The following is a 25428-nucleotide window of genomic DNA, read 5'->3' on the forward strand; positions in this document are numbered from 1 at the left end:
AAACTACTCGACGTCCATCGGTTCTCCTTGACTAGAAGATATGAAATCTCTCTTAGATTTTTTAGGATCATCGATATCGCTAACATAATCATCCTTGGCCTTTCGACAACCAAAATTCCACAATAGTGTGGCATATCTTGAACGGAAGAATTCAGCATGTAGTCCAGTATTTGGAATAGAAATTCCATCCTAAATAACTTTATACCTTCTTCACCTATTGATGATTCAAAATCATCAAGAAAATTAGCCCTATATGTCGTTCCGAATCTCAATGGGTGGGACGGGATCTTCTTGATGACGTATTTCATTCCCTGCATTGGCATGAAAATGGTTAAATACAACTTGAACTTTATACATAAATACGATGTATCATATGCATTAAAATATCTGATGCATGAGATGAGATTCTGATACATACAGAAGATGTATCAGAAACAGTTATATATTATATTCTGATACATAAATGTATATGTATCAGAATCATTAAAACTTGAAATAACAAATACTGAGACTTAAAGATGATGTATCAGAAATAGTAATTCTCAAAAAATTACATTTGAAAAAGACATTATGTATCTGATACATAAATGTATATGTATCAGAATCATTAAAAATTAAAACAACAGAAACTGACACTTAAACATGATGTATCAGAAATAGAAAATCTCCAAAAAATTACATTTGAAAAAGACATTATGTATCTGATACATAAATGTATATGTATCAGAATCATTAAAAATTAAAACAACAGAAACTGACACTTAAACATGATGTATCAGAAATAGAAAATCTCCAAAAAATTACATTTGAAAAAGACATTATGTATCTGATACATAAATGTATATGTATCAGAATCATTAAAAATTAAAACAACAGAAACTGACACTTAAACATGATGTATCAGAAATAGAAAATCTCCAAAAAATTACATTTGAAAAAGACATTATGTATCTGATACATAAATGTATATGTATCAGAATCATTAAAACCTTCACAAAATTTTCATTCTAAAACAAAAACTTAATTGAACACATATCTTTGGGAGATTAGGGCGTGTTGTAATCCTTTCAATCTTGTTGTCTATTTCTTTGGGTGCATGTTTAACTGTAGCTTTCGACTTCAATTTCTCACGTAGCTTATTCATCACTGCTGGATCGTTACGATGTTTGAATCTAACTTCGTCGTAACCTTCCCAAGACGAATCAGAACCAGGAGAAACAAGAATTCGTTGATTTTTATTGGACTGTTTGAGACCATGAACGGATTCCATATGTATCATTGAAGGTATGAGAAACAAAAATAGAAAGATTTACAGAAGAAAGCAAATGATAAAAATTTAGAAGATTTTTCAAAGATTTTCAGAAGAAATCAAAATATACAAATTTTAGGAGAAATCAGATTGAATGAGGATGAAGTAAAATTCCATATAAGGAAATATTGAAATATACCTTATTTGGAACCTTGAAATTGATTAACAGTTGAAGAATAACAAATTAACTAGAGCAAATTAGGGTAAGGATGAAGGAAGAGGCGGATGTATCAGTGAGGTATAGAGAGAGAAAGGAAAAAGAGGGAATTTGGAAATTTTTTGATGTATATGAGAATAAAAGTAAATATATTAAGGGAATATGTGTAAAAGGATAATTTACCCTTGTTTGATCTTTTATAAACGACCACAATAAAGAACAACTCAACAAAAAGTCCAACTTCTCATATTCCTTGTACATCATTCTATAAGATAGACAAATAAAAGAGTTTAATTTTATGATTTTTTATTTTTAATTTTGCTACCTTCAATTCCTTCAAACTCATTCAAAAATTAAATTGAAATTTTCTTGATATATTAGCTTTAATTTTTTCTCAAATAAATAAATAATATAAAGATAAAATAGACATTCTAGACATTGTGAATGAGTCTAAAAAATTCTTTATACTTTTAATAAATGTAACGTTCAGAGGAGGAAAAAAATAAATTGAAAATGAATGAAAAAAGTAAGATGAAAAAAAGTGAAATGGATAAGATATGGATCCCATATTATACATTTAGCAGTCAAAAAATTCCTCATACAAATGACAATAAATGTGCCTCTACAAAATAAAAAATTTCCAATGTGACTAATGTGAGGTGTTTTTTTGTCTCATAAAATAGTGGACTTTTAAAACGCACAACTTATGAACATAGAAATTTAATATTTAGAACTATTTGTACCTAAACTTTAATTTAATTCTATATGTATACATATGTTGTGATTTTTAATGAATTCTAGCTCCGTTGGGGGTAAGCTAAAATGTGAGATCCCTAATAACTAAACAATGCACACACCACTGCTATTTCAATGGCTTGAAAGAGAGCCATATTAGCCGGACCTCCATTGCTTCCTCCCAATATCCCCCAGCCATGAAAATCTTCTATAAAAGCCTCTCTTCACCATAACATCAGATTAATTAAATTAATTTCATATACTAATTTTTTATTTCTCTAATAAATTACCTCTCTCTTTGTAATCTTGTAACAGTCGCATTCTGGTGGTGTCCCCCGCCTTACAATATATTTAGACGTTAAGCATCACCTCAATTACGGTTGTTACAAATTAAAAAAATTAATAATTTAAAAAAAATTACGAAAAGAAAAAGAAAAAAAATTAAGTTACTAGCTAAGAGTTTTTTTTTTTTTTTATTCAAATCATTTGTGTTTTTTCATTAATCGATCGATAATGGGTTTTCTTCACAAACTGTGGGATGATACACTTGCCGGTCCGGCACCGGAGTCAGGTCTAGGAAAACTTCGCAACTATAATTCATTCGCCGGACGCTCTACCTGCAGTGCTCCGCCGTCTCCCACCAAGCTCGGCCTCCACCACCAAGGCAGCGGCGGCGGTGCTAGCGACGATCTGATGCCGGTTTCCCGGAGCATTACGATTCTCCGCAGCAACTCAACTTGTGGCCGTTCTGGCAATACTACGCCTGATTCTGGCTCTGTTCCATCTTCTCCGGCGTTTTCTAGCGCTCCAAATTCCCCATTTGCACGTTAGTCCTCCTTTCCAGAATTAATTCTCCTTCTTTCCTCTTATTTTTTCCCTCCCTACGAAATATCTTAATTTTATATAATATGTCCAAATTTCGAGAATTAAATAATTTAATTTATATTTTTTAAAATATAATTTATATAAAAAATATAGTATAAGTCACGATAATTTATAATTAAAGATATTTAAAAATTATATAACAAAAAAATTATTTGAATTTCGAAATTCGAATGATATTACATAAATTGAGACGGACGGAGAAAGTCTTTCACTATACTATGCGTGCTCATTTATTAGCATAGCGTCTTGTATTTGTTCCTTGATCCTAATTCCAAACGGAACTTCAGATTGAAATATGATTATTTCTCAAAGTATTAGCATAGAGATGTAAATACGATTATTTCTCAAAGTATTTTGACGTATAAAATTTACTCAGTTTATGCTTGAAATTTATAATACGTGACAATTTGTTAACGATGAGAATATGACGGTGCTTGTTTATACCGACGCCTTCACCTGATCTTGATCCGTAGTGAATGACTTCAAATTATAATTGAGGTTAACATTAAAATATTTTGTATACTAATTATAGAAGCAAATATGACCTTTCTTTTTTTTTTTTTAAAAAAAAGTAAAAATAAAATATGAGGTGTTTGGTGTTTGATAAATGTTTTTTTTTTTGACCTTTTGGTTTTCCCGTATAGCAAGCACACCACGGAGGAATTACAGGAAGCAACTAAAGGGAAAAACAAATATGGAACCGTCTTCTGCAAATTATGATTGGTGAATTTTCTTAATCCTAGCTTTCCCTTCTTATATTATTGTCTCATGTCCTTGATTATTTGCTTTTCTATATTTTGTAGTTTAGTTTCTAAAAGGTACTTGCATATGGAGGGATAAGATTAGCTCATGAAATTATAATTCAATTATTCGTTCAAGTTTAGACTAATTATTAATCTATTTATTTATTAGTTTAGCTTAATTTATTTAAGTCCATTAAAATTTAGGTTGATATGTAGTTTATATTGATCTATTAAAAATTTAAATTTTAGGTCGACATATAGTATACATTGATCTGTTAAAAAAGTATAAAAAAAAACAAATAAAGCAATTAAAACTTGATATTTTTGCAGATTTCAGCTCAAATAACTTTTGCGTCTATTTATTAACTCAACTCATTTTAATTTGTCCAGAGTCAGTTCAATCTACGCATTTAACATGATACCAGGAGTGGAGCTACGGGGTTCATCCGAATCCCCTTCGATAAAAATTTATACTATTTATACATGATTAACATATTTTTTTATACATATATAATAGATGTCGAATCTAGTTTATGCATTTATTTTTTTATGATTTTGAACCTACTTATTAAATATTCTGACTCCGCCACGGCATGATACCTATACATGCATCTTCTTGTTTCATTTGATGTGTTTAATTCCTTATACAAGAATTGTGGATCTGAATTGTATTGTTGCAGGATTGTGCTGAGTGCTTGGGATCGTTGACCAGACAAGCAGAAACGGAAAAAAAACAACAATTTTTGTGTGAAGAAATTACTGCTGCAATTTGTGCATATATAACTAATACTAATATATACATATTAATTAGTGTATTATAACCAGAATAATAAGAAGGTTCCAGAGTAGTGAAGGAACCTCTGCATAAAATAGAGGATGATTATGTTAATACCAGGGAGAGAGAAACTACAAGTAGGAGATTTTACTAATTTTTTTCTTCTTATAAGTTGCTTCCTCCATCTGTTTGGAGTGATGCTTTTTGACTGTTTTTTGTTTACTTTGGTTGTGAGTTTGATGTACTCCACCTTAATAATGCTCTTTCAATAAATACTTGAATGAAGCACCAGTTTAATTTATACACTGGTGTAATTGTCTTGTTTTGTGTAATATAAAATGGGGTATAGTTCTTATGAATGGCTTTGTTAATTTTGATGACAAATTTAAGCAAGTTCTTCAGTGATATCCAACGTAGGATGTGGTTAGATGATTGAGATCCTTCTCAATAGAGGGCTCAAGTTCGAATTGTTGGAAGCATCACCCAAAAACAGGTCCAATGGTGTGTGAATTCAAATTTAATCGGCCACTAATATTAATATCAAATACCAAGTGTCAAGCTAAAAAAAAATTATTATTCAACAATAAGGGCACATTTGAGACTAAATTTAAGCAAAGGGTAAATTTGTTCTATTTTTCATAGTTGAGAGGTAAATTTGAACTAGTCCACCAATGATACGATCAAATTCAACCAAGAGCAAAGTTATTTTAGATTTCACAGTTGAAGGACACTTTTTGCTTTCTTTTTTTTAATTACAAAAGAAAGATAAAAAGTTGAATTACTAAAAATAATACTCCTTTCATCTCAATTTAGATAGCACAATTCAAATTACGAAATGCTGACAACGAAGAAAAGAAGAAAGTGTTAATAGCAGGCTGTGTCTACAGTGTCATTGATTTTATTAGGAGTATAAATTTCAAAACACACTATGAACTTGCAAGTGAAAAGAAATTTAACTAACATGGTTTTGTGGTGCACTGGTTGGACTGCTTCACTCTTAACTATAGGTTTCAGGTTCGAGCAAAATTCTATTGAGAGCGCCACCCCCGAATGAGCCTTGAAGTGCGCTATTCGGATTTAATTGGGGCTCCAATGCAGACTCCGAACACCGGATGGGAAACCAAAAAAAAATGGAAATGGTAGAGCGCTCGCTTTGCATGCGAGAGGCACGGGGTTCGATCCCCCGCATCTCCACATCTTTTTATTTCGTAATTCTTTTTTTTCCAGATTTAACCCAAATTATTTCCATTTCCATTTTACGTCGTATCCATTGACTACGATAGCCTGAATTTGCAACTTCAGCTCTTTGGTGAAAGTATAGTAACTAATATTTCATCAAATGTTAAAATTTAGTTAATTTTTACATTATTAATATATATAATTTAAATTCAAGAAGTATACGATTATGTCGTTTGTGCAACACTTTTAAATCATGGACAGATCCATATATCTTAGTCGAATGATAGTCCGATGCACGCTTTTCATCAAAAAAATTTGTGTATACAAAGGTTAAATATTAATTGATAAATTTAATTGTGTACTTCACAATTAAGGAAAAAAACTAGACTCTTTGGTAAATTTCTGGCCATGTTACTGTGTTGTGTCTGCAAATTTGTAACTCAAACAAGGTGAGAAACAAAGGGAGGGGTATACTAGTTTCACGATCCTCGCCCATGAGGATTGATTTAGCTTGTAATGTAACATATACCATAGACGTATAAATTTTATTGAATTAAATTCATATATTTAAATTAAATTTATTTTCTTTTGAGTTGAATAATTAATTTGAACTTTATAAATAAATAAGTCCATTTTATGAAATTTCACTCCAAAATTTATTTCACCTTAAAGCTCAAACTCATGCCAGGTATACTTTCACAATCCTCACAAGTGAGGATTGATTTAGCTAGGAAATGTAACACATCCTATAGACATATAAATTTTATTGGATTAACTTCATACATTTACATTAAAGCTCACCTTAAAGCTTTAATTTGAACTTTATAAATAAATAAGTCCATTTTATGAAATTTCACTCCAAAATTTATTTCACCTTAAAGCTCAAACTCATGCCAGGTATACTTTCACAATCCTCACAAGTGAGGATTGATTTAGCTAGGAAATGTAACACATCCTATAGACATATAAATTTTATTGGATTAACTTCATACATTTACATTAAACATATGTTCATTTGAGTTGAATAATTAATTTGGACTTTATAAATAAATAAGTCCATTTTATTAAATTCAAGTTCAAAGTTCATTTCACTTTGAAGCTCAAACTCTCCATATGTATAAATGATGTGGCAATCTCAAACAAATTCAAGAATCAATCAAAAGTCGTCAAATATCCAAAATAACATGATTTGACCAATCATAAATAATCTTATTACATAACATTTGTGATAAACTTGATGACTTACATGAACCAATCAAAATGAGGTAAAAAAAACTTCATTAACACTTGTATTGTCTACTCCCTAATACTATAAATAGGAAAGTTACATAATTTTATGAGAATATTCAGTAAGCATTGGAGAAAGTATCAACATCAACTACAAAAAATTCCAAAGAAGTAATCAACAAAGTTCTTCTTGAGATTTGATTCGAAAAGATGAAGTGCTACAAGATGTTTTGGAGATCAAACGCATCTCAAGAAGGTTTAAGTCATCCTACATTTGAGAAACACGCTATTTACGGCCCTCAAACTACAAAAAGCTAGACGTTTTGGAGATTAAATGCATCTCAAGAAGGTCTAAGTCATCCTACATTTGAGAAACATGCTATTTACGGCCCTCAAACTACAAAAAGCTTAGGAAAGAACAATCAAAAGAATTATGAAATTGTACTCGTAAAATTCATCAAATTAAATTAAATTACTCTTTTATTTAATTTAATTACAATTAATTTTTAGCACTAAAAAATTATTATGAATACATAGTTCCTTTACGATGGTGAATCTAGAGCGTAACATGTGTTGGAAAAAAAGGGAAGAGCAACACTCTCAATCAATCAAAAAAATTTCTAAAAAAACAAGTGAAACAAAAATTCTTTTCTGTTTCACTCAACGTGACTTACATAATCAATCATTCTCTTTGAAAATAAGTAAAAAATATTTTCTTCCACGTGCTTAACTCACATTCCGTTTTGCTTATCATACAAACATATTTATAAAAATGCTTTTGACATGTACCTATTCTAGTACATGTATCATAATTTAATTTCAGATATTCTTTTATCTTTTCTAGTCCATGATCATGTTTCATCTTTCTTAGTTCATCAACAAATTTATATATATGTAACATAATTAATTTCCTCTCTCATATGTGTCAAAAACAATTCGTGTATCAAAAAATACTTCTATTTTTCCAACACAAGATTCATTTTTCAACATGTAGTAAAATTTGATGAAGTATGACCACATGATTTTTCTTCTAATTTAAGGCATTTTGTGAATGAAATTGTATTTAAAGATATTTTATTCATTATATGTGCATTTTCTGAATTCAACAAATTCCTTTAGTATTAATTAATTAAGAACAAAGATAACAATAAGTAATTTAGCAGCAGAAAATCCTACCGATTAGAAAGAGAGAAAGGGATATTTTTTGAATTGGTATCCTCTTATATTTAGAATACTTGATTCAGGATATCTATAAACAATGAACCTGTTTAATTGATCACGAGTTTTGCTTTGTAGTAAAAAATTAAAACTTATAACTAATGGGCACCAAAAGTGTCAAAGATTTTCAAGTGAAGTTATTTCTTAATGATTTTAATAATTTGGGAAAAAAATTCAAGATGAAAACTTCTCGAGACACTAAGCATAATTTCGTAAAAGTTGGAAATATGGATGGGACATGAACATCAAGGAGTTCCAAGCCCATTTATCTGGATTGACCCGGCCCCATTCTACCTATCCGAGAATCCCTCTCAACACAACAACAGCAACACCCCTTCTTACCTAGACCAATCCCAACCCTCCACGTTTCATCATCCCAATATCCTCCTTCCCCTGCTTCCCTCTTGCGACGTACCTGAGAATTGAACGTTTAACTTGATCACGACAAAAGCAAGAGAAGCGTCACCATTGTTGATAACGAGGAGAAGGAGGAGGAGATTTAACACTCCTCCTCATTCATCAACCCTCGTTATCGTAACATATTATTCCTACACATTTTAATTTTTTTGCGTGTATTTGTATGTATATCGAACTAGAGAAGAAAATGTGGTATCCATCGTCTCATATGGAAAATGAGGGAGTTGATTCATTTGTCACACCTTCTGCGGAGCAATTTCAAAGGGGGAGGCAATCAAAAGGAAACCAGGAACTAAATGATGAGTTGAAAATAAAAGCAAATGAACTCGAAAAGCTTTTCGCAGAGCATAAATTGCGCACATCTCCGGCACCTGGAAATCATCAATCTAATTATTTTACCAATAGAACTAGTAGGCATGGTCACATGCAAAGCTGGCCATCAGCTACTTCATCCTACAAAAAATTACCTGAAATAGACAATGCTTTTCTCGATGATCATACGTTTACGGAACCAGTAGAAAAAAACTCTTGTGATCATGAGTTAATCGGTTTTGCGGGTTTTCCGGGGAAATTCTATGATATGTACATGGAGAAAAGGGATGCAAAACTTAGGGATGAATGGAATTCTAAAGGAGCAGAGAAGGAAGCCAAGCTAAGGGCTATGGAGGATAGCCTTGAGAGGAATACAGCTGAAATGAAGACTATGGAGAGACTCAGATCATTTAACTCCAGCTCAATTTTTAGCAGAGACCAAGTATTATTCGACTTCCTTTAATTTTCTTACCAATAGATGCAACAATTAGCCGAAGGTCCATCGGAAACAACTAGATTTTCTACCTGTTAAGGCAGGGATAAGGTCTGCGTACACCCTATTCTCTTCAAACCCTATTTGTGGGATAACAGTGGGTTTGTTATTGTTTGTTGCTGTTGTATACGTGCAATAATTAGCTGAGGGTTTATCGGAAACAATAAGTTCTTTACCTTGTGTGTGTACACTCTACCTTTTCAGACCCTATTTGTGGAATTACACCAGTTCTGTTGTTATTTGTTTGTTTGTTTGTTGTTGTTGTTGTATAGATGCAGAAATTAGCCAAGGGTTTATTCGAAACGATGTCTTTACTAAGGTTTGCATACACTCTATTCTTCCTAGACCCCTCCCCTGGGATTACACTGGGTATGTTGTTGTGTAGATGAGCAATTTCGCACACAGTATGTAGCATTTCTGTTTCTTGTTAAATCCTAGAGTTGATTTGGTTATTTTTCCTTTTATCTTGTCACCTATCTTGAAGAAAAGTTATTTCCCTTTGACAGCAACAATCAGTACTCTTTCAGCAAAGTGATGATAGAGAAGATATGCTTGAATTCATGAATCAGAAAAAGAATGATGTACTCAGGTCTTCTAGTGAAACATCTTTGGAAGAAGTTTCTAAGCATACTACTACTCCGAGGAAGAAACAACATTTACCTATCAAAACTTCATCCAAACCTCGAAACATAGTAGCATCTGTTCCGAGGTCTCCTATGAAGGTTTCTAGTAGTCCTTCCAATAGACGAAAATCTCAATCTGAAAGTCCACTTGCACGATCCGTTCCAAACTTTTCTTACATGAGAAAGGAAAATGCTGAGCCTTATTCTCCAGCTGGTAAAACAATTCCTCGTGCACCTTATTCACGTAGCAAATTACTGCACTCACAGTCCTTGAGGAAAAGCTCTGCCTTGAATTCTGAGGGTGTTGTTTTGGCACCTCTCAAATTTGATAAAGACAAGATGGAACAAAGTCCTAAGGGTGTAATTTCAGCACCTCTTAAATCCGTGAAGGACAATATGAGGCAGAGTCATAGTGATAAATTTTCCAACATTTCGGATACAAAGACTTCACTAAAGAAGGGAAAAGATGATGACTTCAGTTCAAGTGGTGGTTTAACTGAAACAAGGGATTCTAACATTGCGTCTAGGTTTACGCACAATGATGATGAGGATGTTGATGACATGGAATTGGATTCTGAGGACTCAGAGAGTAGAGTCGAGGACGATTTTGAGAACATGATATCTGCAGTTGAGGAGCATTTTGATAAGGGGACACCAAGATCGAGCCATGAGATGGAGAAGAAAAATTCTGGACCAGAAAATAGACATTTACTGAGATCACTTTCTCAAGTTTGCTACGCTTCGGAAGCTGGATATTCGCCTTCTTCTGTGCCTTCCAACTTCCTAAATAGTCCTGTCTCGCAGACTCATGAGATGTCTGATGTTGATGCTTTAGACTCTCCTGTGGGAAGTCCTACATCCTGGAATCCACATTTTCTGACTCCAACACATATTAATGGTGCTACTAGAATGAGGACGAAATGGGGAACAACAGCTCAGAATCCAATCAATATTGTCAAATCTTCTCAAAGTCTATCGCGCAAGGATAAGGCCAGAGGATTTAAACGATTATTAAAATTTGGGAGGAAAAACCCTGACGCAGATAGTTTGGTTAAAGACTGGATTGCTGCAACTACTTCGAAAGGAAATGATTGCACAAGAAATGCACATGATAGTCGCCATCGCTCTGATGATAGCTTATATGAGGATGTGCTTTTCAACAAACGAGGTAAGATATGATGTTTCCTTTTGATGGATATTCAATGGCTTCCTCAATATTGATTCAACTTTATTTGTTGTTAATTGTTTCAAATTGGACTTGTCTGAATAATAAGAAACAACTGTCACAGAGGTGTAAGATGAAGAGTAAACTTATTCGTCATTAACTTGAGTATATCATCACAATGATTCTTGCAAAGGACAAGCGGTGTGATTCATGAATTGCACAATATATACATTAACTTTGTTTATTTTGCAATAGTTTCTTCTAATGTTTAAAGTTTAGAAACTTCGAGTAGTGGAGTTTAAAGTTTGTTGGGAAACCTGAACCGTGTAGATGTAAATGAGCATCTTTGGGAAGGTTTATTTTGCTTATGAGTACGTACACCTTTTCATGCCATCATTCCTTTTCAATTTTTGGTCTGAAGCTCATTGATTTCAAGTAACTGATTCAGTGAACTTTACTTCTGGCAGTTCAATCCTTGTACATGTCTATTCCTGCACATCCAGTTAACTTCAAACCGAGGGAGAATCATTTATCAGGAAGCTCAATAAAGGGTGAACATTTAGAATATAATTGGTGTTTCCCAACTTATTCCTCTGTGTTTTCTGTTTTGTCCAATAAATTCCACCATTAGAAGAAACGAAAGAGTAAGAGGCCTCCATAGGCATAGATGACACTTAGCTTCATAACCTTTAAAAAACAGGTGTGCACAGATCACACTTTTTTATGCAACTATCTTCCGGACCTATATACTTCCTGAGTCGGAGCATTCCCTGTCTAATACTTCCTCCATTTCAATTTGTTTGTCCTACTTTCCTTTTTAGTCTGTTTTAAAAAAAGGATGTCTTTTTCCTTTTTTGACAACTCTTTAATTCAAACTTTCCAGATGATATGTTTAAGACCACAATATTAAAGGACATTTGGTTACGTTCTACATGTCTTAAGTACTTTAAGACCAAGATTAAAAAGTTTCTTTACTTTCTTAAGATATGTGTCAAGTCAAAACCAGATAAACAAATTGAAACGGAGAGAGTAACACAAGAAGTAAAGTTGTTTTATCATCATCTTATGTGTCTTGCTTATTAGCTAATGCCTTAAAGATGTATTACATTGATCAACAATGAAACAGTATATCATCAGATATCTAACAAATCTTGAACTTTTCAATATTTTGTATTGCACAAATCCATTTGAAGCTTGTACAAGTTTTGGTGTTTCAGTAATTCAAGTTTTTACATTTTAACTTCTATTTATTTACTATTTCACAGCTCCAAGATCATTCTTTTCTTTGTCATCATTCAGAAGCAAGGGAAAGGAGTCGAAGCCAAGATAAGTCCCTCGAAGGACAAAGGTTCTAGTGATATATAAAACATATGGAATTGTCTTGATGAAACACATCTTCAAATCATAGTATTTTTTTCTTCAGCCAGAGCTTGAGGTATGTGTGTGTTATATACAGCCTACAATCATCTAAATACAATTTATTCTTGTACATGTATAGTACGTATGTATCATGGGGCTCGTTAGGCCTTGCTTATGTTTTAATTCTTGTTGTTTCGGGAATATAATGTTGTTTATTGCTTTGAGAGAACAGTTCCCTCTGGCTGAATGTTAATGTAATATTGGCAGTTGGAGAATTCTTCAACTTCTATTTTTATTTTTTCTAGTCATTCAAGCATTGATTTTTGTAAATATCACAAGTTTGGAAGGAGAAGCTACTTTATTTGTGAGTAATTATAGATCGAATGTTTCATGTACATGAAAAGAAAGGTGGCTAAAGAGTGTATTGACTAAATGAGGACTTACCTGAACTCGACATAACTGAGATTCGAAAGCTGGAATTGGCGGGAGAATTAAGCTGGAGAGCGAGAGCACATGCAAAATTCTTGAAAGATCAAAGTTCCAAGTAATTCAGCATGTGCCCTGCTTCTCCAGCTTAAATAATCGTCCACCTAACTATGACGAATCATCTTAACACTCCTGAATAGCATGAAACAAGTGCAACTGATTCCAACATATTAAGGATTAACACATATATTATAAGCTTTGAATAAGCTTTAGATATGGCAATGACACATCTATATGAAAATACTTATATATAGAACTTAATTTTCCGATTAGATGGTGGTTGATCCTGGTTTGGCTTGGGAAATACACTGGGTAGTGTATTTTAATCAAATTATGCAGAAAAGGCCAAGGAAAAATGAATATATTGGTATGGTGACTGTTGAAGTTGGCAGCCAAAAAGGAAATCCATAAAGCCTATAGACTATTATTTCAGAGAATATAATGAGATTTCTCTACCAAATGCAAACCTAATTAAAGAGTCCAAAGGCAGGTGAGGCCACCCACTCTGTTAGATAAATGTGCTTTAGATAACTAAGCTTTTTATGAAGAAAAATTAGAACAAACCAACTTATTTTTTTATGGTTGAACATGGTCTAAGCATGATTTATCAGCAATCATTTAGAGCTAGCAAGTTCTCTAGATATTTAAATGTGTTATATCTAAATGTTCTGTGGAAAGGAACAAGTTTGACACACTAATAATGTCCCACCCTTATCGTTTAAGTTTGAGATCCTAAAAGGTCCCAACTTTTAATTATACCAACGTTCGTAGGTTTGTCCTAAAAGGTAATATATATGTGTAGGAGACGTGGAGTCAGAATTTTCATCAGGGGTTCAATAAATGAAGAAGTCGAATGAGTTCAACATTTAATATATATATAAATAATTTTAACTATGTACAAATAATGTAATTTTTTTGTCGAAAGAGATTCAGATGAATCCCTGAGTCCTCAATAGCTCCGCTCTTCACTATGTGGTTGCACTACTCATTTGTTTCCCTTGAACAATGTCATGGACATGAAGAGCCACAAACTTCACCTTAATTATGTTTTTTATGGACTCACATTTTCTAAAATTTTGTTAGTGCTGATTGCACTGTAAAATTTCCTAAAATAATAGTAGTAAAATTTTGTTAATATTAAAAAGGGAAATTACATATTTATAAAATTGTACAGTATTATATAGTGCAAACTTGTATAACAAATTACATATTTACTATTTAGTACTTCGTAAGGGTTAATTTGGAACTTTAACCAAAAAATAAAGGTAAGGTAATTAAGGTATCAATTTTCAAATAACTTCAACATTAACTTTAATTACTGATTTTTTCAACTTCGATTAAATATTTGTTCAAATGAAGCCCAAGCATTCCACATCAGTCATTAATAAACAGAATATAAAGAAAAAAAAAATTGATACCTTACCTCATCTTTATTTTTTTGAAATTTTATTACTAATATTTGTTTTAAAGAAAAATTGTTCGTGAAATTAGTGGTCGGAATATCACGATCCAAATTAAAACTTTAGGACTATTAAAAAATTAAAATCCAAAATTATCACTCTTTCAATAGAAGAAGAAGTCGATGGACTAGAATCTGATGTTTCAACTTCTAGATGTGTGGTCTATTGCCTAAGAATGCCTAACCCCGCTCTTTCACCTCCCAAAGAGAAAAGTTGGCTTGATGAGCGCAGATGAGGAAGCGGGAGCAAGAAAACCAATAATCTCTTTACTTAGGAATATGTGTTGGGGGAGAAAGCAGCACAACTAAAGTTTGATATGATGAAAATAATAAAAATAAATTAGACACGAGAATTTTACGTGGAAACCCCTCTAAAAGATAGAAGGGAAAAACCACGGGGTAGAAGGATCTCACTAATTTAATATGGAGTATACAACTCTCAAATACAAGGAGAAAACAACAATTAACACTTCTCTTTTGTAAAAGGAACAACTACTAAAAAGGACACTCAAGACTACAATATTTATCTTGGTGTATAACTCTCTTTGTATTTTTACTCTCTCTTTCTGGGATTTTTGGATGATATAAATGAGGGCATTAGGCCCTCTATTTATAGGAGGAACAAAACGCGTAAAATTTCTTTTACGCGCTTTGTGTTTCAGAAAACGTGTTGCCAGCATTTTCTACACATTTGTTTTTGCTGTTTTTCCAACAAAATAGCTGTGCCTTTTTGACTTTACCATTTTTCAACAATGGCTGCCCTTCTTTTTCCACAGCAATTTATTGCATTTTTTATTTTCTTTGCATTCTCCCACTTGAAGATTTAATTGAGAATCAATTAAGTCTTCACATCATTCTTTCTACCCAATTAATACAATGTTACGTTTCTGCTAGATCAATAGAAGATCAACACCATATAAACTTGTTACTGTTGATCGGCTTTGTAAACATATCTGCTAGGTTGTCATTAGTGTGAATTTTCTGAATATCCACACTGCCTTCTTCCACCTTCTCACGAACAAAGTGATACTGAACTCGTATGTGCTTTGTCCTTGAATGAAATGCCAGATTCTTTGCAAGGTGCAAAGCGCTCTGACTGTCACAAAACAAAACAACTCTCTCTTGTTTGTGCCTGAGCTCCTCCAGTAACATCTGCATCCATATTGCCTCTTTGCTAGCTTGTGTAGCTGCTACATATTCTGCTTCTGTCGTAGATGTAGCCACGATAGATTGCAGTTTTGAAACCCAGCTTACAGCTCCTCCAGCAAGAGTAAACACATAACCTGTGGTGAACTTGCTTTTATCAAGATCACGTGCATAATCTGAATCAACATAACCTTTAACAGTAAAGTCTAATCCTCCATAACATATTGCAACATCTGAGGTACCCTTGATGTATCTGAAGATCCTCTTAACAGTATTCCAATGCTCTCTACCACGATTAGCCATGTACCGACTAACCACTCCCACTGCTTGTGCAATGTCAGGTCTTGTACATACCATGGCGAACATTAAACTTCCCACTACTGATGCATATGGTACTCGAGACATCTCCATTCTCTCTACTTCATTGCAAGGACTCATACTTGAGGATAACTTGAAATTAATAGGAAGTGGGGTAGAGATTGACTTACAATCTTGCATCTTGAAGCGTCTCAAGATTTTCTTCAAGTAGTTCTTTTGAGAAAGCCAAATCTTCCTATTATTTCTGTCTCGGTGAATTTGCATCCCTAGAATCTTGTTTGCTGGTCCCAAGTCCTTCATTTCAAACTCCCTAGACCACTGTGCCTTTAAATTTGTGAGACGATCTTTGTTGGGGCCTACTACCAACATGTCGTCAACATACAACAGCAAAATAACAAAATCTCCATCACCAAATCTCTTGTAATAAACACAAGGATCTGAACTATGTCTGTTGTATCCAAGACTTATAATGAAGGAATCAAATCTCTTATACCAACACCTCGGCGCCTGTTTGAGGCCATATAGAGATTTGTTCAACCTGCAAATCAAGTTCTCTTTTCCTTGTTCTTCAAAATCTTCTGGTTGGAGCATATAAATTTCTTCTTCAAGCTCTCCATGAAGAAATGCAGTTTTGACATCTAACTGCTCTAAGTATAAGTCAAATGTAGCACACATCGCCAGGACCACTCGAATTGTTGTGAGTCGAACCACCGGAGAAAATATCTCATTGAAGTCTATACCTTCTTTCTGAGCAAATCCTTTCACCACCAATCTTGCACGATACTTCTCCACTTGATCATTACCATTGCGTTTGATCTTGTAGACCCATTTGTTTCCAATGGCCTTCCTTCCTTGTGGTAATTGAACAAGATCCCATGTTTTATTTTTATGAAGAGCTTCAATTTCTTCTTGCATTGCTGCCACCCACAGAGATGATTCTTGGCCTTTCATAGCTTCTTGAAAGGTTGAAGGCTCTCCATCTTCTATTAATAAATAGTATGCAATATTACTCTCCATAGAATAATCTGAGTGCCAAGATGATTCTCTTCTCTCCCTAGTTGACCGTCGAACTTCTGAAGTTTCGATCTCAGCTTGCTCTTGTTCTTCGTGCTCTAGTGCTGCTTCAGAAGAAACTGAAACTTCTTCTATTTCTTCAACTTCAACTGTAGTAGTCTCTGATTTTTCTTTTGAAGTGCTACCTTCTTTTGCTTGTATCTTGTTTTCAACAAATACAACATCCCTGCTGATTACCACCTTGCGGGCTGTGGGATCCCACAAGCGATACCCCTTGACTCCATCAGCATACCCTAAGAAAATACATTCCTTGGATTTTGGATCCAACTTCGATTTTTCTTGGGTGTTGTACATAACATAAGCAGGACTTCCGAATATATGCAAGCGAGAATAATCAATTGGTTTTTCTGTCCACATCTCCATTGGCGTTTTCAGATCAATTGCGGTTGATGGTGACTGATTGATCACATAACAGGCGGTTTTGACTGCTTCTGCCCAGAATGGTTTTTTCAACCCTGCAGTTGCCAACATAGCTCTTGTCCGTTCCAACAAAGTTCTGTTCATTCGCTCTGCTACTCCATTTTGTTGTGGAGTATATGCCACCGTGAACTGCCGTTTAATACCTTCTTATTTACAGAAGTTATTAAATTCATCACCAATGTATTCTCCTCCATTATCTGTCCTCAAACACTTGATCTTTTTCTCAAATTCAAGTTTCACCCACGCTTTGAATTCTTTGAAAATTGAAAAAACATCTGCCTTCATCTTGATTGGATATACCCAACTTCTCCTGGAGTAATTGTCGATAAATGACATGAAATATTTCGCTCCTCCTAGAGACTCCACCGGTGCTTGCCAGACATCAGAGTGAACCAAATCTAGTATTTCCTTGCTTTTAACAGAGGAACTGCTAAACTTCAGTCTATTTTGCTTACTGGTAACACAATGCTCACAAAAGGGTAGTGATACCTTTTTGAGCCCTGGAAGAAGTTTTTGCTCAGCAAGAATCTTCAAACCTCGTTCCGACATATGGCCAAGTTTACGATGCCACATCATCGTTGATTCTTCAAATGAACTTGCTGACGCGGTTGATGCTTCTCCTTCTTGGTGTGTTTCACCTTTAAGCATATATAGATTTGCAGCAAGTTTTTCTGCTTTCATCACTACAAGCGCTCCTTTGGATATTCTCATGACTCCATCATGAGTCTTATACGAACATCCATTATCATCTAGTTGTCCTAAAGACAATAGATTCTTCTTCAAGTATTTTACATGTCGTACCTCCTGGATGGTGCGAACCGTGCCATCATACATCTTTATTTTGATTGACCCAATACCAATAACATTCAAAGCATGATCGTTTCCTATGAACACAGACCCTCCTAAGATAGGATTATATTGATGGAACCATTCTCTCCTGAAAGTCATATGCCATGTTGCTTCTGTGTCCATGATCCAGACATCATCGAAACGTTTTCTGCCTTCATTATTTGATATTGCCTCACTACATAAAATATCGCCATCATCCGAGGTACATGCAACATTCCCTTGAGCATTTGATGGCTCAGGGTTTTCACTCTTCTTCTTGAACTGACAATCTTTCTTGAAGTGTCCTTTCTTGCCACAGTTGTAGCACTTGATATTCTTCTTACTTTTTGATTGAGATCTGCCATGATTATGACTCCCACTAGGGCCACGTTCTGTTGGTCTTCCTCTCATCATCATCAAGGCTTCAGCTTGTTGTGAACTTGCTTGTCTGTCTTCTTTATTTTTGCGCCGATTTTCTTCTTCCAAGACAGCGACTGCAATTTCATCGAAAACTAGACTGTCTGTATTGTTCATCAGGTTGATGATGAGTTGATCATACGAGTCAGGCAGACTTTGAAGTAGAAGCTCCGCACGTTCAGTCCCCTCTATTTTGCAACTCATTGTTGTAAGTTGCGAAAACAAAGTATTCAAAGTATTGATGTGTTCAGTAACTGACATGGACTTTGCCATTTGAAGAGTATACAATCTCCTTTTTAAGAAGATTTTATTATGTAAAGATTTGGCCTCATACAACCCCGTAAGAGTATCCCATATTTCCTTCGCCGTCCGCTTTTCCGCTACACTTGACAACACTTGATCAGCTAGTGCCAAGTGTAGATCAGCAACTGCGTTGCTGTCTATGTCGTTCCACTTGCTGTCATCAACAAAGTCTGTGGGCCTGCTTTCAATTTCACCTAAGCAATTATCTTTTCTCAGTATTGCTTTTATTTTCATTTTCCATAATGAGAAATTAGTCCCATTGAATTTCTCAACGTCAAACTTTGTTGTACTCGACATTGTTATTTGCTTCACACCCTTCTAGATCGTTTCTGAATATTTTTGCGAAAAATCGTGACAAACTATACCGTCACCGAAATTTACTATTCACGTGAATAGTACTATTCACCGAATTTTACTATTCACGAAAAGTTACTATTCATAAATAGTACCTTCGCATAAAATAGACAGAATAACCGAGGGCTCTGATACCACTGTTGGGGGAGAAAGCAGCACAACTAAAGTTTGATATAATGAAAATAATAAAAATAAATTAGACACGAGAATTTTACGTGGAAACCCCTCTAAAAGATAGAAGGGAAAAACCACGGGGTAGAAGGATCTCACTAATTTAATATGGAGTATACAACTCTCAAATACAAGGAGAAAACAACAATTAACACTTCTCTTTTGTAAAAGGAACAACTACTAAAAAGGACACTCAAGACTACAATATTTATCTTGGTGTATAACTCTCTTTGTATTTTTACTCTCTCTTTCTGGAATTTTTGGATGATATAAATGAGGGCATTAGGCCTCTATTTATAGGAGGAACAAAACGCGTAAAATTTCTTTTACGCGCTTTGTGTTTCAGAAAACGTGTTGCCAGCATTTTCTACACATTTGTTTTTGCTGTTTTTCCAACAAAATAGTTGTGCCTTTTTGACTTTACCATTTTTCAACAATGGCTGCCCTTCTTTTTCCACAGCAATTTATTGCATTTTTTATTTTCTTTGCAATATACTGATAGAATTAAGTCTTGTGCATCATTTGTGTATAACTTCTTTTACATTATTAGGTTATTTCAACGATAATGCATTTACTTTTTTGGTATAATTTTAATTTATGACAAAAAAAATATTAAAGGAAAACTAAATCTTAATTATAAGTAAACAAAAAAAAAATTCCAATAAATTTATTAAAATCGAACATTTTCATGATTTTCATCCCACTAAAGCGTTTGGTATGAGGAATAAAAATAAATATTCCTGAATTAAAAAATTAGTCCAACGATAAATTTTGATGTTTTGTTTGATTGTCAAATTTGAAATAATTTATTCCACCATTTATACTATAGTGATGCCATTAAAGAGTAATTTTTCAATCCTCAATATTATGAATATTAAAAGAATTAATATTTCAACGTCTCAAACATCTAATCATTGCGAACTTTTTGATTTTAAAATAGGAATTTACTGCAGTTCCTTATGTATTCAAATTTATAGTGGCAACAATATTTCTATTAGCACTCCGACTTAGAGTTCTTCCTTGATATGTAAATCATTTTTCAAAGACTCATTTTTTTGTTCTATCTTCAGAAAGAGTCTAGCGCTGTTTATTGAGCGCATTTTGACGGATAATTATATTTAACGATTTAGCTTATCGGTTATTGGTTATTCAATTTATAAATCCGCTAGCCAACAGATAAGTTATCGACTTATTTGGTATCGAGTTAACAATTATTGAACGGTTATCGAATGGTGTATCAGATAAATCTAAAAGATGAAATATTAAAATCACATCATGTAGTTAACTTTCACTGACGAAATTAAAACCACAACTTTCGATTCTTTTATACAATTACTTTTGCAAAGATAAAATAAGTAACCTTATATGCAACAGATATATCTATACAGTACTTTCATGATACATTCTTTTTAAATTTGCAAGTGGTATTAGTCGATTATGATATTGAAGCATTGTCTTTAGCTTTAGGTTTAATGATAGATATTTATTAACGGTTTATCCGATGAGAAAATTGAGTAATTCACACCCGCACTGATAAGCTGTTTATTATAAAATTTTAATCCGTTCACCAATCGTTAATTCAATAATCCAATATCAATAAGCCAATAAGTCATTTTACAATTGAGTTATCGGTTACGATTCAAATTTGAACGACCTTAAAAAAAAATAGAGAAGGTATGTAAAAGCCAGAGTGAGAAAATTATTTTTAACATATTTAATGAGCTGCGAAGACGGAGGATTTCAAGGGATAAAGCTCACAGGAAAAGGAAAAAAAAAAGTGTTTGAATTTTGGAAAAAGAAAAAACTAGGAAAAGGTTAGTTACCTGCTATAGCAGGTCAATGTTAGTGTAATTTTTTTTTATATGGGTCATAAAATTTAAACTCTTACTCGATTCCCACATTGCAATTTACAAGTATAACCCGACCTCCATTTCGCTGAAACCCATCGGAGATAACGAGAGGATCATACAAAATCAATCACAGGTAATTTGAACTCAGTCTAACAGCTACTAAAATGAAGATCTATCCTAAATTGCCCTAATGAGCAAATTATTTAGTACTAGAATGAAATTCACCTTTTTTAATTTTTTTTTATGGTGTATGAGTTACCATGCATGCACCTCAACTAATTTCATTTGATACTTGTGGTCTCCCATCAAGAAATCACGGTAGTTTTGTTTGAAATTTGAACCAATGGTTCTCAACGCACTTCATTGACTATTAGTTCACGACTTTTGGATGTTAGAATGAAATTCACCTTAATGGAGCTGAATGTTATATTCAACAAATTCACAGTTGACACCAGTTGATTTGGGATTATTGAGGGATAGTTGATTGAATGGGCAGCTCAGCTCTTAGAGAAAAGTTCAAGGGGGAAGGAGTTGTGGGAAGAATCTAATTTGTGAAAACCTCTAAAAGCTTCCACATTGGATGGATTGTTTATCGAAATTGGCTAGTTCAAACTTGTTAATATTGCAATGCAGTTGATGTTATTTTTCTCTAAGGGAAAAGGGTCAAATATGTCCTTAACATATTAAAAATTAACATATTAAAAATGACTCAAAAATATCCTCTTTTATCACCTATTGAATTAAATTTTCCCAAATGTTATTTTTAGACTTAAAATTGTCCCCTTATTTCAGTAGAACTTGTAAATACAAACAAGATCATTTTGATCCCAATTTGTAAACACTTCATGTGATCACTTCCTAGCATTCTTGGGAGAAAAACAAGAATCATACAATGGAATACTCACTTCACCCCAATTTGTTTGTCACTTTTTTCTTTAGCTGTTGTTATAGAAATTAATTCAAAACGGGAGGTGAAAAAATGATTTTATCGCTTAGCTGCGTTGATTTAAAAAGGGTTTGTGACATCCTTCACAAATTTTGAATGATGCACTTGGATGATTTTCTGGAACTTTATGCTTAAAGCGAAAATTGGTTCTCAGGACAATTATAACTTATATCACAACCCTTCATTCACATTGAACACAGAAGAAGTGAAAAATGTCAGAAGAAGTGAGCAACAAACAGGTCATTCTGAAACACTATGTCACTGGTTACGTTAAGGAATCTGACATGGAATTCAAGAATACCACCATTAAATTGAATGTTTCAGAAGGTTCTAATGCAGTTGTTTTGAAGAATCTTTACTTGTCCTGTGACCCTTACATGCGTTGCCGCATGAAGAAAATTGAGGGTAGCTATGTTGAGTCCTTCACTCCTGGCTCTCCTATCACGGGATATGGAGTGGCTAAAGTTTTGGAGTCTGGTGATTTGAACTTCCAGAAAGGTGACTTAGTTTTGGGAAGGACTGAATGGGAGGAGTATAGTATTGTAACAGCAACTCCGACTCTGTTTAAAATTCATGACAAGGATGTGCCTCTTTCCTTCTATACAGGAATCCTTGGGCTGTCTGGGCTGACAGCTTATGCTGGTTTTTACAAGGTTTGCTCCCCTAAGAAGGGAGAAACTGTCTTTGTTTCAGCCGCTTCTGGAGCAGTCGGTCAGCTTGTTGGCCAATTTGCAAAGATGTTGGGTTGCTATGTTGTTGGTAGTGCTGGAAGTAAAGAAAAGGTTGATCGGTTGAAGAGCACGTTTGGTTATGATGAAGCTTTTAACTACAAAGAGGAGCAGGATTTAGATGCAGCTTTGAAGAGGTACTTCCCTGATGGAATTGACATCTACTTTGAGAATGTTGGAGGCAAGATGCTTGATGCAGTTCTTCTGAATATGAAACTCCACGGTCGTATTGCTGTGTGTGGGATGATCTCGCAATACAACCTTGAGCAGACTGAAGGAGTGTGCAACTTGTTCTGTCTCATCTCAAAACGAATCCGCATGGAAGGATTTCTTGTTTTTGATTACTATCATCTTTACCCTAAATATTTGGAAATGATCATTCCACAGATCAAAGCTGGTAACGTCGTGTACGTGGAAGACGTAGCTGAAGGCCTCGAAAGTGCTCCCAGTGCTCTAGTTGGTCTCTTCTCTGGTCGCAATATTGGAAAGCAAGTTGTGATGGTTTCGCGTGAATGAATGTTAGTATTCATTATTTAGATGCTGCTTCATGTGCCAGTTCTTGTAAAATAAACTCTGTTATGTTAGTACTAATTGTTTAGATGGTGGTTGATGTGCCAGTTCTTGTAAAATAAACTCTGTTGCAGATTTAGTAGAGATATTTGTGTTTTATGATTAGGGAACGTTTTGATTTCATGATTTTGCTTTATGCATATATATGTTGTCTACTTTTCTTAACCAAAGGTCTTGAGTTCGAGCCCTGAATATGAAAAAATTCTTGATAGAGAGCACTCCCTGAATGGTGTCCTACACGGGTTGAATCTAAAATGTTGTCTGCTTCAAGCAAAAATGAATCCAAAATGTTGTCTGCTTCAAGCAAAAATGAAAGACTCTCCCCTCCTCACTACTCATATAGACACTGTAAATTTCAATCTTCCATGAACTTCAATTTTTAACTTCAAAAACTGCTTGTTTTTTTCTACTTCCTTCAACTACTTATTTATTCAAATGGAGCCTAAACATTCCACATGAGCATTAATAAATAGAATACTAAAAAAAATATAGTGAAATATGTTTGTTTTTTCACTTGCTTTTTTTTGTTTGTACAAATATGCTTTCTTTTAACATTGTGAAATCTGTTTAATGAAGTTATGTTGATACCTTAACTCATCTTTGTTTGTCGAAATAATATTACTAATATTAAACAAAAACATTGTAAAATTAGTGATAATATCTCAGTCCAAATTAAAACATCAATAAGTGGGTGTTCACGGTTTGAATCGATTTTAACCAAATCATAAATATTCTAAGTGAAATCATTAAAACTTTAAGGACATGTTACCCTCACTGTTTGTATCAAATTTAACCAAATCATAAATATCCCAAGTGGAATCATTAAAACTTTAAGAGCATGTTTGGAAAGCCACAATGTAATTAGAATTTGATGTAATTGGGTGTAATTACACTTTTTGACATGTTTGGTAGAGCAAGTAATTATTTGGTAAGAGAGGAATTGAGTGTAATGGAAGGAGAGTAATTACACTCTTCAATTTCCAAGGGAGAGTAAAGAATTGGTGTAATTACACCATGTAATTACATGAAATTTTATAAAATTCTTCTTTTATTTTAATTTATTTTTTTATTTCTATTATTTTTTAAAAAATATTTTTATTATTCTAATATTTTCTAAAAATATATTTTTTTATTTTTATTATTTATATTTCATTTCCTTCTCATTCCCAAAGTTTACTTTTTCATGTGATTCCATGCAATTTTTTATATAATTTTTTTATTTATTATTCATATTTTTTTATTTGCATAATTTTGTTAGTATTCTAATTTTTAAATTAAAGTAGAATTCATTATTAAATAAGGTTATACACTTACGTCTTCCTTTTCTTTTAAATCATATTTATGTACGTTTTATTGAAATTTGATATAAGAGTATGAAATTTTTTATTTTTTATTTTGAATTTATTTAATATTTTCAATTTCATTTGTTTTAGTAGTATTGACTTGATATTTCACATTGCAAATCATTTTTTTAGTTAAATTTGATATAATGTTTTAATAATTTTATGATATTATATTTATAATATTAGCATTTTTGTCAAACATACATTTCATGATGTTCATAAATTTTTTATACTTTTAGTTTTTATAATTAAAAAAAAAAAAGGGCAGCCCGGTGCACTTAAGCTCCCGCTATGCGCAGGGTCCGGGGAAGGGCCCGACCACAAGGGTCTGTTGTACGCAGCCTTACCTTGCATTTCTGCCAAGAGGCTGTTTCCAAGGCTTGAACCCGTGACCTCCTGGTCACATGGCAACAACTTT

General features: G+C 33.5%; 3 protein-coding genes across 5 annotated transcripts; all 3 read left to right on the forward strand.

Annotated features, from left to right (window-relative positions):
• The first annotated feature begins 2203 nt into the window (after window positions 1-2203).
• On the forward strand, window positions 2204-4905 carry LOC129901469 (dormancy-associated protein homolog 4-like). Its single transcript, XM_055976659.1, has 3 exons — window positions 2204-3027; window positions 3731-3809; window positions 4510-4905. Exons 1-3 carry the CDS (start codon window positions 2715-2717, stop codon window positions 4535-4537), a joined length of 420 nt encoding a protein of 139 aa, XP_055832634.1. The 5' UTR covers window positions 2204-2714; the 3' UTR covers window positions 4538-4905.
• A 3653-nt stretch (window positions 4906-8558) lies between these two features.
• On the forward strand, window positions 8559-12868 carry LOC129900624 (uncharacterized). Its single transcript, XM_055975636.1, has 4 exons — window positions 8559-9399; window positions 9957-11241; window positions 11706-11789; window positions 12504-12868. Exons 1-4 carry the CDS (start codon window positions 8809-8811, stop codon window positions 12566-12568), a joined length of 2025 nt encoding a protein of 674 aa, XP_055831611.1. The 5' UTR covers window positions 8559-8808; the 3' UTR covers window positions 12569-12868.
• Window positions 12869-21385: 8517 nt separating this feature from the next.
• Window positions 21386-23772, forward strand: LOC129899328 (2-alkenal reductase (NADP(+)-dependent)). Of its 3 annotated transcripts, none has more exons than XM_055974260.1 (2): window positions 21386-21556; window positions 22524-23772. In XM_055974260.1, the coding sequence occupies exon 2, from the start codon at window positions 22582-22584 to the stop codon at window positions 23611-23613; it is 1032 nt and encodes a 343-aa protein (XP_055830235.1). In that variant the 5' UTR covers window positions 21386-21556; window positions 22524-22581; the 3' UTR covers window positions 23614-23772. The 3 variants fall into 3 exon arrangements, with proteins under 3 accessions (XP_055830235.1, XP_055830236.1, XP_055830238.1); XM_055974261.1 differs by having other exon boundaries at window positions 22570-23772; XM_055974263.1 differs by having other exon boundaries at window positions 22573-23772.
• The last annotated feature ends 1656 nt before the right edge of the window (window positions 23773-25428 follow it).

The sequence above is a fragment of the Solanum dulcamara genome, chromosome 8 (genome assembly GCF_947179165.1).
Source record: "Solanum dulcamara chromosome 8, daSolDulc1.2, whole genome shotgun sequence".
NCBI lineage: Eukaryota > Viridiplantae > Streptophyta > Magnoliopsida > Solanales > Solanaceae > Solanum > Solanum dulcamara.

Coding starts and splice junctions, on each gene's coding strand:
- LOC129900624 (XM_055975636.1), top strand. CDS start 8,809: ATGTATATCGAACTAGAGAAGAAAATGTGGTATCCATCGTCTCATATG. Junction 9,400..9,956: donor CAATTTTTAGCAGAGACCAA/GTATTATTCGAC, acceptor TCCCTTTGACAG/CAACAATCAGTACTCTTTCA. Junction 11,242..11,705: donor TGTGCTTTTCAACAAACGAG/GTAAGATATGAT, acceptor TACTTCTGGCAG/TTCAATCCTTGTACATGTCT.
- LOC129899328 (XM_055974260.1), top strand. CDS start 22,582: ATGTCAGAAGAAGTGAGCAACAAACAGGTCATTCTGAAACACTATGTC.
- LOC129901469 (XM_055976659.1), top strand. CDS start 2,715: ATGGGTTTTCTTCACAAACTGTGGGATGATACACTTGCCGGTCCGGCA. Junction 3,028..3,730: donor TCCAAATTCCCCATTTGCAC/GTTAGTCCTCCT, acceptor TTTCCCGTATAG/CAAGCACACCACGGAGGAAT. Junction 3,810..4,509: donor TCTTCTGCAAATTATGATTG/GTGAATTTTCTT, acceptor GTATTGTTGCAG/GATTGTGCTGAGTGCTTGGG.